The 18,402-nt window shown below is 49.0% G+C and overlaps 1 protein-coding gene across 1 annotated transcript in view; it reads left to right on the top strand.

The window, feature by feature from the left end:
• LHPP (phospholysine phosphohistidine inorganic pyrophosphate phosphatase) overlaps positions 1 to 15,440 on the top strand; it is an 89,339-nt gene extending 73,899 nt beyond the window's left edge. Inside the window, exon 7 of the mRNA XM_074159052.1 lies at positions 13,022 to 15,440. Within this exon, the coding sequence (XP_074015153.1) occupies positions 13,022 to 13,112 (91 nt within the window). The 3' untranslated portion in view covers positions 13,113 to 15,440. The remainder of the gene's footprint in view (positions 1 to 13,021) is intronic.
• The last annotated feature ends 2,962 nt before the right edge of the window (positions 15,441 to 18,402 follow it).

Consider the following 18,402-nt stretch of genomic DNA (forward strand, 5'->3'; position numbering starts at 1 on the left):
TATAGTGCTGTAAGTTAGAACATTTCCTTTAATGCTTTACTTAATGAAGATGAAATCTCCCTCTTTATGATCTAGTAAAGTCCTTTCCACACAAGGGCTTGACTAGTTTGTTTGAAGAATTTCTTTTTTTTATATTTACATACCTACATAACACACACAAACACCAAGCCTACATTTCAAGCTACAGCTTCATTGTAGACGGGGAAAAGCCAGCAGAAAGGATTGACTGGCCCTCCACAGATTTCTCTGTGCTGTCTTGAATGAACTTTGAAAGGGATTGGGTTTGTTGGGTTGTTTTTAACTTCACAGATATCCCCACCCTAAGATGCCTTCTAAGAATTTAGTAATATGTGCAGAGAATACAGTCTTCTTGGCTGTTCCACCTCCAGTACAAAGTGATCCTTTGAAGTATTTTAAGTAGTAGATTTTCTCAAAGGTATCAAGCGTGCTATGTAAATAAACTTCATTGCAAGCCAGGTTGGGTTGCAGAAGCAGCAGGTCCACAGCTGAAACCAGTATTATGGGCCTTTCATTCTCCAAAGGATTACTCTTCACTTGAAGCTGATGCAAAGGGAGGAAACTAGTCTCAACAGAAATAATCAGATAAAAGCAAATACTACGGATACCAAGACGGTAAAGCAGTCTCCATGCCACTGTTCTTGTTTATTTGGGTTTTCTCCTCCTCTGTTTTAAAACTGTAAGACTTTTTTATTGATTTAACACTGAAGAATTGTACCAAGTTCAGTCTGATCCTAAGAAACACTGAGTACCGTCCCTGAGCTGGTAGAACAGAGTGGAAGCTGAGCTGCTGCAATAGCCTTACGAGTGCTCTGAGGCCATTTGTAGTGCTCTCCCATGACTTGCAAGACTTTTCCAGTTTTCCCTTGGGAGAGGTCAAACACCTGCAATGGAAGAATCTTGCATCATGCATTGCACTGGAGGGGGAGTGTCATTGCCCCAGGACCCCCCTTTTCCTTTACAACTCTTCTGGGCACCTTGCACAGCGTGATCCTTGGCCTCTAGGTCTTGGAGCTCATGAAGAACTGACTCAAAACCATCTTAGCCTTGCGAGGATGGATGTGGTAGGGTCTGAAAACAAAGTGACGGCTGCGGTGGTGCCTGGTGACATTGCTCTGAGTGTGATAAGTGCGGTGTGGAAATAGTAATGTTGGAGTCCTGATGATTATGTGGTCTCGGGCTGTGGTTTGCACGTGTGAGTAACAGCCAGCAATAAACTGCCATGGGAAGCACCTAGGCAGTCCCACACAAGCTAATTTAAAGAAGCTATTTGGAGGTGGCCACAGTATTTATTAGCCACTATGTTTATGCAAGTGGCAGCCAGGGATCAATGGAGAAGAGGATGCTGGAGGCTGTGTAAATTCAGTGCGGGACACAGACCAAATGCTTTACTGCTCAAACCCAAGTATTCATCGTAGAATCATAGAATGGTCTAGGTTGGACAGGACCTTTAAGATCATCGAGTCCAACCATCAACCTCACACTGCCAAAACTACCACTGAACCATGTCCCTCAGCACCACATCTGCCCAGCTTTTAAATATCTCATCAGTCAGTTGTTTCAAATCTGGGATTATTTATTTGACGATGTAGAGGAAAATCGCCGCTGACTGGACTGGGACTTAGTATTTAACAAACCTCTTGGAAGACTTCAGCGGGGCCAAGGGCTCGCGCTGAATCTGCACCAGGTGTGTGGCTGTAGCTCACAGCAGGTTGGACACACCAGCAGCCTTCGTCTGAAGAGCCGTAACTCAAGGCTGGAAGGAAGTGGGTATAAACCTTGGACTATTCTCCTGGTCCGAGCAGAGGGCTGAGCGCCAGGAGCACCGGGGATTTAATCCTTACACTAACAATGTCAGCTTAGCATACTTGCCGTAATCCATTCTTAAGCACAAATGTAGATGTGGTTTGACACCTTGAAAAATGCTCTCCCTCCCTCCCATCTCCTGCCCGATGCCGGACCAGGTGGAAGAGAGCCAGGAGGAGAAGGAAGACGCCGCGGCCGTCCCTGCCAGCTCCCTGAGCAGCTGCAGTGAGCACGTTTCCAGGGCAGAGCTGCTACACGTTTCCTGCTGCTCTTCCAAAGAGCTTGAGATACTTGGACGAAGCGCGGTCTGTAAATGCAGCATGTCATCATTCTTTGAACGATGTCCCATCTCTGTCAACGTCATCAACAGAGGACATCCTGCATTTCTCTGGAGGGAGGTAGCCGAGCCTAAGATCGCCATTGCCGATTAAAAAAGAAAAGGGATCCAATGTGGGCTTCCTATTGCTGGTCTGTATGGGATTGTAATTGTTTCTGTTGGATTTAAGAGCCCAACAGCCCCATGCGGTAGCCCATAGGCTGCAGGCACAGGGCTTACTTCAGTACCTGCTCAGTTGCTGGACGGGCTTGGTTTTCTCATCGCTGAAACAAAGCAAAAAGCAAAGCTGCTGATCAGCTCCATCCCTTTGGGCAGCTGATGCGGGCTCGGAAAAATAAATAGCTTTGTGGGCCACTACCTTTGGAGAGATGTGTGCCGGAGGAGCAGAAGGAGCTGCTGTCTGGGAGATGCACAGAGCCCCTTCCCTTCCTCGTGCAATCCCCGCTTTTATAACAGCCACTGGAAGAAGTTCAGAATAATCCATGGAAATGCGTTATTTAAAAGAAGAAAATTACATTGTGGTAGAAGTTCAACGTCACCAAGTGAAGGCTGCGTTGCTGTAGGCACCATGCAGATAGAAAAGGATACTCCCTTGGCCAAAAGCTCATTGCCTTCAATGTGAACGATGCTGTGTGGATACACCTATAGGTAAAATATTGGTAAAAAAGATATTGGTAAAAATATTCCCTGGGCAAATGAAGTCTCATCTCCTTGGCACTGTGATCATGGAAGTGAAGGTGGATAGACATTCACAGCATGCAAACTTCCAAAGAGTAGATTATAAAGATCTCATTGGCTTCAGTAAGTGAGCCATAATTTGGAATAACTGTAGCAAAGTTTCTGCTTTAGAAGGGGCAGAATTTTCTGAGGAGTTATTTTGGTGGGCTCTGCCTGCTCAGGTGGCTCCGAGCCCTTTCAGAAGGCACAAATAATGCACTGACTCAAAGCTGAGGCTGAACCCTGGCCTTTAGTCCAAATATGTATTCCTTTTCATTATATCAGTTATATATTTTATATATATATATATAATGGAGACCCCATGGAGAGGTCCCGCTGTGCCAGGGTTGCTGCATGACCATGTCATTGCCTTGTCCAGGCTGAGCAACTCTGCAGCCAAAGATGGAGAGCCTTTATTTTCCAACGTAGGTGCTTTTTTGGCTTCTCGTATGAGAAAGGTTTTGGAGCAGGGAGGGACAGGTTCCCAACACGTGCGTGAATTGGCTGTTCCTGCCCTTTGGCTCCATGTGTGTCTGTCTGCTTGGGTTTCCTGGGAGTGGCACAGATAGTCTCATAGTTTCATTCACATTTAAAATTAAGACTGATGTAGTGAGCATCATCTGAAGACAAATATTATTCTCCTCAGGGTAGCTCAGATTCTTGTTTGGTGAGAAATAGTCTTTTAATAGTCTCTTTAATATCTTTGAGTGTCTTGTTTATAGGGTTACATTATCGGTGCAACTTTGGCCTGATACTTTTTAAATTAAACTTCAAACGAGCATTCGAAATCTGAAATTAAGACTTCTTTCTTTTATAATCTGCAAAGCTCCTTTCTTGCTGGTATCTGGGTCTGCCAGAGTTGTGCAACTTAAAGCTCCATGCGATGCTTTGCAAATGCAGAAGCCAGCATTTGTTTTACGTGTTTCATATGGATTTTGTAAGCAATGTATTAAAGGAAAGCAATGAAATATTCTCTTAGGTTAAGGGCTTTAAAAGCACCTACCAGAGTAAGGTGCCTGAGCGCCACAGAGCTTCAAATTCAGCCCTTGAAATTAATCTTTCCCACTCTCCTGCAGTATTAAGTCCCGTTAATAGCTAATGCATTGATTGCATTTAAGATGCACGTCTGTATATATGCACAAAGAAAATATTTATGTCCGAATTCTTTCTCAGGGGCATTTAAAAATTATTTTCTACTGAATTGAGTAAGGTCATTTGGCAAAGCCATGCAGGTCATCAATAATTAATCCAAGCAGGCAGAGCTGAGTCTCACGGTGCTTGTTAGAGGGGATAGTTTGGCAAAGCAAGGGCAGTTCTCAAATTTTCTCAGTAAACAGCAAATGTGCGTTTAACTTTGGAGGGGGAGAGGGAGAGTTTTATGGAAAGCAGCTGTGCTGTACTTGCACTGCAGCACTGGGTGCATCCGTATGTACAGTGTGGAGCTTCTTGTGCCCCAGTCCACCCCGATCCAACCCAGGGGCCATCAGACTCACACAAACACACCCAGCGTACACAGATCGTTTCCAGCATGCAGTAACATAAGAGATGGGATTTATCTCCTTAAACTTTATCTAAAAGCTGGACCAGATTCTTTGCACCTACCCCTGACTGTCAAAGAACTGGTTCTGGGGTATGAGCTCTTCATCCGTTTTAAATACAGTCAGTAGGAAAAAATGATCCCTTCCAGAGGATATTTCCTATCCAGACTTGTTATCTAAGAAGATGGGATGGACATGGCATGAATACCCTTCCCTTTCCCCTCCAGAGGACCTCTTGGTTCTCCGGAGGAGGCTCCTGAAGAGGTTTAGATGACCAGCCTGAGCACAGCATCTTGCTTTCAGACAGACAACGCTGGGTGAAATGGGTCTGGACCAGCGTGATGAGGGAAACCCAGGTGACCAAGGGGTGAATGTGCACCTCTGTGGAGGCTTCCCGTTCCCTCTGGTGAGACATTTTGTGTTCTTAAAAGTTTGTCTGTTTCTTCTAGCTGTATCACCTGGCCTAACAGAATTTGTTGCACATATATTACAAATACTTCCTTCACAACATGCCCTCCCTGCATGAGATGGATTAAGACTGTTTCTGTGAGGCTAAGGAAGGCAGTCAGGACCCCCCTTCTACCTGAGGCTTCTTGGAGAAGTCCAATCAAGTATCCATCATCCCAAGCACAGAGCAAGACTGACTTTTGAGCCATGATGGCTTAACCTTTGGATTCAAGGTTGGATGGCACCAGCTCGGGTCTCAGCTCAGAGCCCATATGATACCTTCAGGATGGGCAGAGAAGGAACCAGAGCTCCATGTGGCCAAAGGAGCTGGTTGAGTGTCCCACCATCCTGACGGCCACCAGGTTTCATCCCTCCCTGCAACGCTGGCTGTCCCCAGGCTGTGTGTGTTCAGGGACAGGCTGGGAACCAGTCCAAAACCAGAACAGGTATGTGTGCTGCTCCCTCTGCTCCACTGTAACGCTGGTACGCACGCTTTTAATGCCTGGCGCCTGCTGAACTGCTTTTGCTTTACGAGATGAGTGAGCTCTGCAGTTTTGACAAGGAAAATTGCTGCCCAGATGCCTGAACACCAGTGTTCTGCTTGTTCAAATATTTGTTCAAACCAGCTTGACTTTCCAGTGCATTTTTGCATGAGGGGTTTTGGAGGTGGTGGAAAGAAGTCAGTTCTATTAAAATCTCATGCTCTGGTGAGAGCATTTAGTCAATAGTACCCTCTGTCCCGACGGCAGAACTTCGCGTCACATCTCCCCATTGTCATCCTGCCTTTCTTCATGCCTCTTTCTCACTTGCAGAGTATGTGGATGAATCTGTATATGTCCTATCCACAGCCTGTGAAAACACTTTCAGGACTTTTAATCTCCAAAACTCTTAATCTGGTGCGTTCACATGCGCTGTATTTCCTGAGACAGAAAATAAATAGGGATGGGTGGAGGAGAACAGCTGCCTGCGTCATCCGCTTCCTCGGCGTTGTATGTGCAACGGCCAGTTCGTGTGGTATATCCTGCAGAAATGGCAAAAATTGGGATTATTTAAGGGATAACTTGCAGCTGGCACAAGGAAGGGTCGTGCCTGCGAAGAGAAGTACTGGAAATGTTTGTGTTGACCCCTTTCCCAAGCTTTACGTGCAAAATCCACAGAAGTTTGCCACTGCTGGCCTCCAGCTTGTGATCTGTCCTGGTCACTTCTGCTCCTTTTACTTCTTTATTTTGACAAAGCCCTGTTTGCTCTCCCTGAACGTGCGGTTATGATCACCATTTCTGATCTCCTCCCTGCTCCCCCATGCGATGTCCTGCATCGGATCTCAGCGCTGTGAGTGCCAGTTTAAAAAGACCTAGTAGAAAACCTGGTGGAAGATCTGGTGGAAGACCTGGTAGAGCAAACCACGTGCTCCCCCATGCACCTATTTTAGCCCTACCAGTACTCGCAGCATCCTCTTCTAAGCAGTTATTTCTGGAATTGTGTATGTGAGCTCACTGGTTGGAACATCAGCACACAGCCAACTGATTAGAAACAAACAAATTACCACAGCACTCCAAATTAAATTTTCAGCACATGTGCATTTGGAAAGTACAAGTGTTCACCCCAGGAAGTGCCTTGAAATTCAGAAAAACAAAGATCTTGGGAATGTTTACTAGCATTTGCCAAGCTTTTTTTTTTTTTGAAGGTAATTTATGCAGGAAGATAACTCCCTGTCCCCTCAATCTCAGCATTTTCCTGTCTATTGCCTGGAGAAGTGTTGTCCCTAAGCCGGTTTATTCTGCTCAGTTAAAACAGTAGCAGTTTAACATAAGTGGGAATGATTAAGAAGAAAGCCCACAGACTTCCTTCAGATGTCAGCAAACAATTTGGCTGTTAATTTTTACCTGTTTGTGGATGCTTGAATTTAAATGAGTCGCAATTAAACACAATTAGCTGCGTGCACAGTTCCGGGAGGCAAGAGAAGAGCAGTGGGGGATGCAGGTTTGCTCTGACGTGGGTTTGCTTTCCTGGAGCTCTGGCAGGCGTGATGGCCAGGAGGAGATGGCATGGGGAGGTCATCTCCAGAGGCCACCGACTTCTGCAGCAACATAGAAGGCATCCTCAGCCGCATGGCTTGTGGTTAGGAGTTTCTGTTGATGGTGGCCACCTCCCTGAAGAAAAGCATCTTCCCAAATGATGACAGCAAAGCAAAGCAAAGGAAGGTGCTGGCTGCTTCGTGAGGGCAAACCTTCTGCCCTGGGTCATGCACAGCAGCTCTCCAAAATCTCATGTTTTAACCACAAAAGCCTCTCTGTTCTGGGTGTGATCTGGGCATGACATGAGATACGGGGTCCAGGGACGGGGTTCCCTGAAGTTCTGGGACCTGCTCCAACATGGGGTGCCTTTATTGGCTTTCGGTGCAGGTTTGTCCCTCGTCGTAACGTCAGGAAACGTGCTCTTCAGCCATTCATCAGCTGCCCATCAGGGTGCTGTCGCTCACTGTGATTTATTTGGGTTATCGGTGCCAAACTGATTTAATTGCAAGTTTCACAAAAAAAAAAAAAAAAAAAAAAGAGAGTTTCACTTGTGGCACCGAGTAAAATTATTGCATCTGTCCAAAGAAACTAGCAAAGGTTACAGTGTCTGTTTACATTCCTCATAAAAAAAATCTTGTTAAACTCTGTCTCACATATTTTACAGCCATGGTAAGAGCCCCTGAAGAATACGATCTCAGGAGAAATGATTTCAAGGGTTTTTTATCTGGTTTTATGCAGCCAGGAGTCTATGCTGTTTGACCGGGGGGGTAGTGAGAAGCCTGTGTGGTGGCACAGAGGTCCCTTGTACAAACAGAGAGGGAGTTGGTGGGATGGGGTTTGCTGTCTCCTGGAATGCCGTGCTGCTGGAAAGGTCAGGGATGGTGGGACATGCTGCGCTACTGATCAGGTTTGCCAAATGACTGCGGCTCTGCAGGCTGGAATGTGAGATCATTTGTCTTTTTCAAATTAACTTTGGTGCCTTGCTTTGGCCCTGCGTGGTGTTTTTCCTCCCCACCCCTATTTTTAAAGAACTATGCAAAAGCTAATTTTAACCTGGGATACTAATCGTGCGTTGATCAATCCCCATCTGCTCCTGGGGAGTCTCTGAAGTCAAGTTTCAACAGGTCTCGGGTTGAGCTGGATTCTGGGGCTGTTTCCATCCCCGTGGCCATGACTCTCTGTGTCGGCTACCTCCACGCAGGCTTTTATCTGCTAAATATTTAGTCCGCGCAGTAATTCAGCTGTTTCCTTTTTGTTCTCCATATGTTTTGTTGGAAATGAGCACAAGCGAGGCGCTGAGAAAGTCATTCCAACTGGTACGTGAAGTTCCTTAGGACAGCGTGACGTGAGGGTTTGGGGCTCAGACCTCTTTGTTCCCGGTGGGGTGTTTGGCTCCCAGTTTAACAGGACACCCCTGGCATCCAACCATGTGTTTTTCTTCTGCAGCTCCAGTTCCCTTTGCAGAACAGGTCCCCTCTGAGAGCGCTGGTCGGAGCTGGCTGCGAGGAGCATCCTCTGCCCACCCTGACCCACAGACTAAACCCAGAATCCCAACTGGTTTGGGAAATAAAAGGGTTAGCTCAAAGTCTGTGTTTTTAGGGACATCCTTTTATATTGTCCCTGGCAATGGTCTCTTCTGCATCTATTGCATAGAAACATAGAATGGGTAGAGTTGGAAGGGACCTTAAAGATCATCTAGATCCTGCTGCCCTGGGCAGGGACACCTCCCACCAGACCAGGTTGCTCCAAGCCCTGTCCGACCTGGCCTTGAACCCCTCCAGGGATGGGGCAGCCACAGCTTCTCTGGGCAACCTGGGCCAGGGTCTCACCACCCTCAGTGTGAAAAATTTCTTCCTAATATCTGATCTAAATTTCTTCCAGTTTGAAGACATTACCTCTCATCTAATCACTACATGCCCTTGTAAAAAGTCCCTCCCCATCTCTCCTGGAGCCCCTTTAGGGACTGGAAGGGGCTCTAAGGTCTCCCTGGAACCTTCTCTTCTCCAGGCTGAACCCCCCCAACTCTCTCAGCCTGTCCTCACAGCAGAGGGGCTCCAGCCCTCCCAGCATCTTCGTGGGCTCCTCTGGACCTGCTCCAACAGGTCCATGTCCTTCTGCTGTTGGTGGCCCCAGAGCTGGAGGCAGCACTGGGGGGGGCCTCCCCAGAGCAGAGCAGAGGGGCAGAATCCCCACCCCTCTCCCTGCTGGCCACGCTGCTTTTGGTGCAGAATATTTGTTCATTCACTTTAAAGACTCCCAGTAGTTCCTGCAAAGGACTATGCAAACCAGCGTAGATCCCTTCGTCCCTCACAGATACTTAACTGCATCTAGGTGAACCATTGCAGAAGATGACGTTGCAGGTCGGGGCAATTCAAGACCGTGCCTGGTAGCTGAGTCTGTGTAGGGAATTGTGCTTGTCAGAACAGACCTATCCAAGTGAAAATCTGACCCAGAGAGTAAGGGAACCTTCTTATTCTTGCAGAAGTTGATTTTTCACGGTTTCTTATGACCTGGGATTTGGCTTTATGCTTCACCAGGAGGAAGCCATCACTCTCTGCTAGTCAGTAGCCCTGGTACCACGCCGGAGCTCCTCTTACCAAGTGACCTAGTGAAGAGTTAAAACTGCAGAGCCAGTTTCCTGCAGCTCCCGGCTGCTTCCTTGATGTCTCAGAGTGAAGCATTGATCTGAACTAACCAGTTTAGTATGGGCGTAGGATCTGGCTGGGAGCACACGGGACTATAGATAGCTGCTCAGCTCCTGCAGCACTGACAGTGACGAATGGTCCTGGGGAGAGGAGGATGTTTAGTCATCTCCTGAGGATGATTTGATGGACGTGAGTAACTACCGAGCCTCAAGAACTCTGTCGGCGTTGCATCATGCTAAAGATACTTCATATCTTTAATGTGTTGTAATGTACGGATTGTTTTGGATGGCTTTTTCTTTTGAAGAACATACTCTGCTACCGTTGCTCCGTGCACAGAGGCACAGATCACGTATCCCTGGGCCCTCACAACACAGTAGAGACCAAGAAGGACCACCCCGGATTTCAGAGGTTCCCTGTGCTAAGCCATTTCTTTCCCCGACCTCTTCGTATACCAGCAAAGTGGCCACCAACAGGCAACGCAGAAATGAAGTGCCACATTTCCCAGAGGGAGCAGGAGGCTGTCATGGCCAACTTGGGCTGGAAAATGTTCTGGTGGTGCTCAGCCACTCCAAGGAGTCCTGCTTTGCTGAAGAGAGCATTTCCCAAGGCTGTAGTTGATTTTTCACAAGCGAGTTTGTGTGCTGGCCAAGACTGCTGACAGCTCAATATTCAGCTGCAGAATATAATTTTCTGTCATTTTGATTTATGTTCTTCTCTGCAACCAGAGTCCCATGTAAAAAAAGAAAAGAATCGGAAGGAGTTTGTCTTAAAGTGAGCTCGATGCAAGTTTATTCTTCAAACTGACCCAGCAAATTAAAGATATTTTTAGGATTTTTTTTATTTATTTCTGGAATATGAAAAAGAAAAGTACTAAAAAGTAACTTCTGCTGTCAGTTTTGGGACCTGCTGTTGTGATGGCAATGCAAAAAGGGTCACAGTCCCTGGAAGAGAAGACAAACTGAAACCGTGAGAGCAAGAGCTGCTCTTGGCTGAGGTTTCCCACATGCACCCGGTGGCCCTGGGCTTTGACGCACCAAAGTGACACCTGGGACATCAGGGCCCAGCTCCAGAGCAGTGCTCTACTGAAGGGCATCTTAAAACTCGCAATAACTGGGGGTTTCTCCTGGGAAACAGCCCAAATCCCCCGCAAGAGAGGCTGGAGTAGAACCACGTCTCTTCAGATGGCAGAAGAAGGGCTCATCCTCCAGCGTCTTGGGCTCACCCGGAGGTTTTATGGCACAGCTCTCCCTTCTGCCTCTCTTCTGGCACCCAGACTTGGGCTCCTGAGTCGTTCCGCTGCATTTGGAGCATTGCTTCTTGGCATTAGTATCTTTGGGGATTGGTGCTTGCAGTTCCCTTTTGACAGATGCTTAGAAGAGCAGTACTGAGCTAAGGAGGAGGGGGGAGGAAAAAAGCATCGCTTGGCTATTTGTGTGCAGTTGTGGGTGCTCCAAAGCGTTCTGCGAGACAAAGGAAGAGGCCACATGAAACAGCTCTTGGGGTGGCACTGACAGGAAGAAAAGCTCCTCAGCACTGCCCTTGGAGAAGGCAAGGGAGCAGGGAAGTGTGTTTTGTTCCAGTTCTCTGCTTTCCTGCAGAGTTCAGACAATTTTATTTAGTGCATTTCCCCCCACTTAGCAGCGATGGGCGTATAGGTAACCTAAGACACATGACATGTCTCAAAAATATAACTCCAAAATGTGCCACGGGCTGAAAGAAGGAACACTTTCCAGCCCAGGGATAGGGATGGCCATTGTGGGGACAGTGTGGTGACATGGGGCTGGTGTCACTAGTGTGTATATATGTGTGTGTGTGTATATATATATGCTCCCCAAAGGTATTTCTGTATTCATAAAAGCCTCTTAGTTAAATCAGGGGGTGAGTAATAATCGCCACCTAAGGGATGAATACATACTGGATTTTTACTTGCTTTATTTATTTATTTATTTATTTATTTATTTGAAGGGTTTTTTTCTCCATTGTATATTATAACTTGCATTAGTTTCAGCAACCTAAATTCTTCTTCAGTTAAGGAAAACCTAAAAAGCATCATAAATTACTGTTCTTATTGCACCGTAGCCCTGTAACAAGATAGAACTTGGGTAATTAAATAAAGACCCATGGAATAACTTCCCACCTTTTAACTAAGATGCTTTCCTGACAGCCAGCACCAACGTAGAGTCTGTTTCACAAAGCCATCGTCCTTGTGCCAGACATGGCTTCGCAGGTGACGCCAGGAAAGCTGAATAGCAGTGTCTTTTATTTTTCCTGGTTGCACACCGTAACTTTGCAGCAGGTAGAATCTTGAGCAGTGTGGGCTCCCGAGGGAGGCCGTGCCTTTGCGAGGAGCTCCTGTACTCGGACCTGAAGAGCACGGCTGAAAAATAAACGGGAAGGAAATAGCCCTTGGGGGAGTTCGGTGCTGGAACTGGAGGAATCATTTGGTACTTGTACAGACAAGTGTTCACCAAATTCTGCACATCATAAATAATAATAATTTCTCTGCCTCCTGTGCATCTGATGGGAAACGCATCTTCCCTGCTGAGAAAACGGCCCCGTGCTAAATACAGGTTTGCCCTTTACAGGCAGCGAGAGAGTTGGGAGATGGACATTAGGGCTTTCATCTCTTTCCCAAAGGAAAACCATTAAGCGTATAAAATACATATGTTTTCTCTTCAGCAGCTGTTGGGTTTCTCAGCCCAAGAGCCGTAACAGGACCACGAGGTTTGGAAAATTTCTGCCTCCCACATCTGCTCCCCCCCTCCCCACCAGCCATGCTGCTGAATCAGTAAAACGGGATTGTGCATCTGCGCCTCGTTAGGCCAGTACCTCTAATTAAACCGTTGGCAAAAAAATGGCTCCGAGCCGCTCTGCTTTGGGGTGGTGACTCGTGGTGGAGGGTGAGTCTGACCCTTTTCATGGTAGTGTCTGAAAGAACCATGGTTAGATTTACAAGAAGATGGTGGTCCTGCAAAATTAAACCCTGACAGAGCCTTCCTGTTCTATGTATGGACCTTTAGTGTCTCTAGATGGGAACTGAATCCTTATTTTCTTTACCTATTTCTAGAGAAAAACTGTGGGAGAATAATTATTTGTGGGATCCTAGGCTTGCAGTGAAGTGTCCTCCCAGCGATCCTGTCTGCTACTGCCTGCATGAAGAAGTGCCGTGTAAAATGCAGTGCATTAATTTGGGTTAGTTAACGATGTAGGTTGTCTTCATACGAGGCTTTGCAAAGTTTTGCCCAGCCCAGTTGCACAAGGAGATGGGATCTACTGTAGCACCCAGGAAAGAGCTGGGTATGGGGGAGGTAGGGAGAGAAGGGAAAAGGGGAAAAAACAGAAAAGGGAGGAATGTGAGACCCAGGCTTACCCAAGGGTGCTCCATCTGGGGCCACCTCGGTGCTGCCCTGGGCTCTATGAGGACGGCTGGGGACATGGGTTGGTTGGGTGGCTGGGAGCCCGTCCGTGCTCAGCCATGCCCTCCTGTCTCCTTTGCAGGCCTTGCGATGAAAACCACCCCCACGTGAAGCCTGACGCGTATGTGAACAACCTCGCCGAAGCAGTTGACATCCTCCTCCAGCAGCTGTAAAACCGATGGCGCTGTGGGCCACGGAGAGGAAGGAGGAAGAGGAGGCCTCCCGTGCAGCCCCTCCATCCTCACCCACCTTCATCTGACACTAACGGACCCAGACCCAGCCTTGCCCGGGGTGGTGAGCATCCACAAGCCTAAATATTTCACTTAACGGTACTAAAACGATCTACTGACCTCGTCAAAGGGAAGAGCGAACCTTCTCTCCTCCGGCATGTCTTGAACGTCGTCCCCTCGGTGCCGTGGCCCTGCCAGCACAGCTGAAACCGGCTCTCCCAGGATGGCCAGGCTCTTCCCCGGATTGTTTGCCCAAGGGGAGCCCGGAGGGTGCTGAGGGGCCTCTGCCTCCCCCCGAGCAATGCTGGGGGGGGGTGTCTCTGCCCCCTTTAACTCTTTGCTCACCCCAGGGACCCAGCCCTGGATGGGAAACGGGTCACCCGGCACCCCTTCGTGGACCAGCTTTGCTGCTTAACTTGCCCTTTCTGTGCCTTTTGGAGTGGCTGAGATGGGGTGGGAAATGTCCTTGAGGGGTGATGGAGGCCACCAAGCCCTGGAACCCTGCTCTGTGGGGTCCCCTGTGTGCCTCTGGCCGTGGGTGGCAGGAAAACCCTTGGGGAGGGGGAGAAGCCCCTGTGCCCTTGGCAAGCCGGTAACCGTGTTTCTGCCGTGATTAGCCCCTGTCTGGGTTAGGGCTCGGGAATGCAGTTATGCCGCAGCATGTTACGGAATAACCACGTCATCATGTCGGGAATAAACCCCATCCGGTAGATCCAGCCCCTCTGTCATTGTGTTCAGCCGGATCAGTGCTGGCGGGGACGTTCAGAGGATCCGAAATGCTTTTCCCTGCCTGGAATCACAGAATCACAGGATGCTTTGCGTTGGAAGGGACCTTAAAGATCATCTAGATCCTGCTGCCATGGGCAGGGACACCTCCCACCAGACCAGGTTGCTCAAAGCCCCATCCAGCCTGGGCTTGAACCCCTCCAGGGATGGGGCAGCCACAGCTTCTTTGAGCAACCTGGGCCAGTGTCCCACCACCCTCACAGCAAAGAATTTCTTCCCCAGATCTCAGCTCAATCTCCCCTCTTCCAATTTAAAACCATTCCCCCTTGTCCTGTCAATAAGCTGGCGAGGGCTGTGGGACCGATGGGCTTTTCCTCCCCTCCATGGGGGTCTCACAGGCTGACGTTGCTGGGGGGGACACGCAGGTTTCCTGCCTCTTCCTGTTAAAATCCCAGCCGTGCCCCATGCAGCTCCAGCTCACCCGGCAGCGGGTGTTCCAGTCGGGATTGGCACGGCACGGCAGGGATGCTTGGCCCTGCCATGAAGGCCAGCACAGGCAGCTTGGCTCCAGCCCGTTCTGCCGCTCCCGGCTTTAATTTTCCAGTCCCGACTGGGAACCACTCTGTGTAAAGCACCAGCTCCATCAGTCCTCCTGCCACGACTATAAATTCTGCTTGATAAATGTTATGCGGAAATGTTCAGCCACTTTTGTTTCCTTCTCGGTAGCCACTGCTAAGCTGTCCTCCAGTTCCGCTGGGTACCCAAACCTGGTACACCACTCCCTCATGGCTGCGGCTGCCTGAATGGGACAAACCCAGTCTGCTCCCTGAACATCCCATGGGACCGATCCTGCACCCACCGAGCACCCACCGCATCAGTTTGGCCCCAGCTCAGCCCCGTCCTGCTGCCAGGGAGGGCTCAGCCTGTGCAGGGCTGGAAAGTGAAGCTCCATTTGAGCATCAGGCCTCAGATTTGTCCTTTTTTTTTGTTTTAAAGGGGGCTCAGCATCGCTAAAACGAGCTGCCACTGACGCTTGCCAGTGTTTCCAAGGGTCACCCTTTTATAGGCAAAAGTCCCCTTTTAACCAGCGTGTCAGCAGCTCTGCGCCCCCTTGGGTTTTGGGGCAAGACTTTGTGCTTTAGACTGGAGTGGAATAAAACTATTTGGGCCTTAACCTGCTTCAAACCTCCCATGGGACCAGGGAAAGGTACACAGTTATGTATGTGTTATATGTATATTTATGTATACACATGATGAGGCAGCGTGTTCTGGCCACTGTCTGCATTCAGCTACTGCTTTTCGCATTTGCAAGCGGGAGATGAACGATAATTCCAGGGATGTTTCCAGCAGTCCCAACAGCTGAGGATGACCCCGGTCACCGAAGGACACCGAAGGGATGCTCCGTGTTCCTGGAGCAGCCGGCGAGCGCTGGAAACCCTTGTTTTCAACCGGCTGCTGAGCTGCACGGCACCCCTTGGGGACAGCGGGGGGAAAGGGGCTAGGAATTAAATTATAATAAAATAAACCACATCTGGGAAAATGACCTTAGTGCGATTTTTTGGGTCTGTTTTTGTATCTTTTTATCCTCTGGGTAGCGGTTCAGCCAAAGTGTACAGCAGTGCGTGCACCCGGGCGCACGCGAAGGATGCCGCAGACCCTGCTCGAACGTTGGGGCTGTGAAGGATCACCGAGAATTTCTTTTTTATCCTATAATTCTTCCTTTTTGTTCTGGTACACTAAGCCTATCGCTGCAAGCTGATTAAGTTTAGGCAGATAAACATCCTGCCATCTGTCATGAAACTTTTTAAACTGTTTGCTCACTCGAGGAAACGCAGCCGTTTTCCTTTCTGGTTCACAGAGGCCGTAGGGAGATATAGCCCCGTTTCCCCAAGAATTTATTTGACACCCCCCCGTGCCTTTCCCCTGCTGTCGGCTCTCGCCTCGCTCGGGTTTGGATTTTCTTTTAAGGAGTGGGACATTATCTCTGTCCTTAAACACAAAGCAGGAGGCGCTTAAATCATAGAATCACAGAATGGTTTGGGTTGGAAGGGACCTTAAAGATCAGCCAGTTCCATCCCATGCCCATTTTTTTTGTCCCAAGGCTGGGACACCCTCACTATTTCTAACATGGACACCTCGATGGAGGGGTCCCAGCCCAGGGGCTTTCCCAACCCACACCCATTTTTTGGGACCCAGTTCCCATGGAGATGCCAAGGAGAGGAGAAGCCCGTGGGGCTCCTGCACCCGCACCAGCTCTGCCCCATCAAACCCCAACCCGCTGCCACAACCCGGCCGGTACGCTCCCAAGGGTGTCCCCAGTGCCCCCCACCCCAGCCACGGGGACAGCAGAGAGAGGCGAGACGCCGACCCCGGTGTGTGGGGGGTGTGTGTGTTATTGAACCAGGAAGCTTTATTTACACAGTAAAAGTAACAAGCAATTTCCTGAGACTGAGCTGCTCTAGTGCAATGGAGTCACGGAGGGGGTGGGAGCGGGCAGCCTGCACCGGCGGGGGCACCTCGGGCAGCCCCTCCCCGGGGACACGCGCGTCCCGCTGACATTGTGCAATCGCCAGCGAGACGTGGCTACTACAGGTCATAGCTTCAGAAGGCTTTTTTTTTTTTTTTCTTCTTTTTCTTCTTTTTTTTTTTGTTGGGTTTTTTTTATTTTTATGGGGTTTTTTTTTGGCCAGCCTCTTCGTTCGCTTTCTTGCACATCAAACCCACGAACCGGCTACAATCCTCTAACATCCTATGTCCGTCTGTCCGCCCGGTCAGCCAGGAGCTTTTAAACAACGCACTTGAAACACAACTTTATGAGCCCAACAGGCTCTGCTATAACGTGGAAAAATTACAATCTATTTTACAAATACTTCCTTTTGTCTTTTTTTTCATGTAATCTCAGAGAACAGGCTCGAAGAGCTGCACTTGCAAATAACACAGCAAATGTCCCCGGGCGCGTGCCAAGACTTTTCCTATTAAAATCCTTTTTATTTATTTTTTTTTTTCAGGATGATGAACCCTTTTTGCTGCTGTCACAGCTCCTTGTCATCCCGAAATGGCCACTGGGTCATGCCCTGGACAAACCACCGAGTCTCTTCCCAATAACGAGCCCGTTTTAGCCGCCTCGCAAGGAAAAACATCCCCTGTCTGCATATGACTTTACTATCACATTCCGGCAGCCGGCAGGAATTTGCCAGGCGAGGGAGGGGGATTCCAAAGCATCCGTGTAATAGGTAAAGTCCTTTACAAACCAAGAGCAGGTCCCCCGAGGCGAGGGGGGATGCCCTGCTCTCCCGCTGCGGGCACAGGGTAACGGGGACCAATGCCACTTTCTGACTTTACAATCAACAGGATGTCCCCTGAATCTGAGGCACATACTATATTATATTTAATATTTTTTAATTATTTTATTTATATATATATTTATATATATATAAATCCACAAATGTTTTACCTCTACAGAGAGAGAGAGAAAAAAAAAATTTAAAAGTAAGGCTTTCTTAAACTGAGAATAAGTACATGAAATCATACAAACCCAACAACCAAATACCCAACAGGACACCACCGTGGCCTCAAAACCGTCGCTAACTGTAGTCTGTGCCTACGCTACGTGCCCAGTATAAGGCCATGACTCATTGGAGAAGCGTATTTAATAAGGCAAATGGGTTGTGCTGTATGTAAACGGAATGCTACGGCTACGGCCAGTACGGCTGGGCAAGTGGTCCACTGGTCACCTTCCTACCGAGACGGGGGGGCAGTGAGCATGGCACCGGTAGCAGCCCTTGGAAAGAAAAGAGAAGCCCTTAGGAATTACAGCCCCGGTGATGCCCATGGGAGAGCCCGCCCGGAGCTCTGCGGCAGAAGCCGGAGATGGATTTGGGTGAATTTGCCCTTTTTCGGTCACTCGGGAGCCGGCAGCTGAGGAGGTGCCTGTGGCCAGCGGGAGCTCTGTGCCCCGAGACCGGGGAGGTGGTGGTGGGGTGGGAGGTGTTGAGCATCAGGAAGACTCAAAGCCGAGAACCGTGCTGTGATTGCAGGGACACGGACCCGAGGGGTGGCCACAGCCTGGGACAACGCCGGTGACACTGGACCCTCCTGAAAGGGCTGAGACAGGCAGCACCTTCCACTCCAGGAGGGCTAAAAATGAAGCCAGGGTGTATTTTCTTCTCAACGATGCAGGAAGCGACACTTTAAAAGAGCCAGAAGGTTCTCCAAAATGAAAAGACATCCCTGGTTGTCCCCTTCCCCAAATATTTGGGGCTGGCCCTGCCTGCCAGCGCCCGGCCTGGAGGTGGCCACTGCCACCAGCAAAACCCCTGCGGTGCCAGGACAGGGATAAAGCTATATAACAGCTGATGGGTTCCACCGTGATGGGAGATGCCACACGCATCCCGAACCACCGCAGAGAAAAGTGCACTAAACAGAACCAGAAATGATGAACGAAACCTGTACCAGCGGCTCTCGGCCCTTTCCGAGTTACGGACTCAACGGCGGGGCCAAACCCCGT

The sequence above is a fragment of the Numenius arquata genome, chromosome 15 (assembly GCF_964106895.1).
Source record: "Numenius arquata chromosome 15, bNumArq3.hap1.1, whole genome shotgun sequence".
Classification (NCBI taxonomy): domain Eukaryota; kingdom Metazoa; phylum Chordata; class Aves; order Charadriiformes; family Scolopacidae; genus Numenius; species Numenius arquata.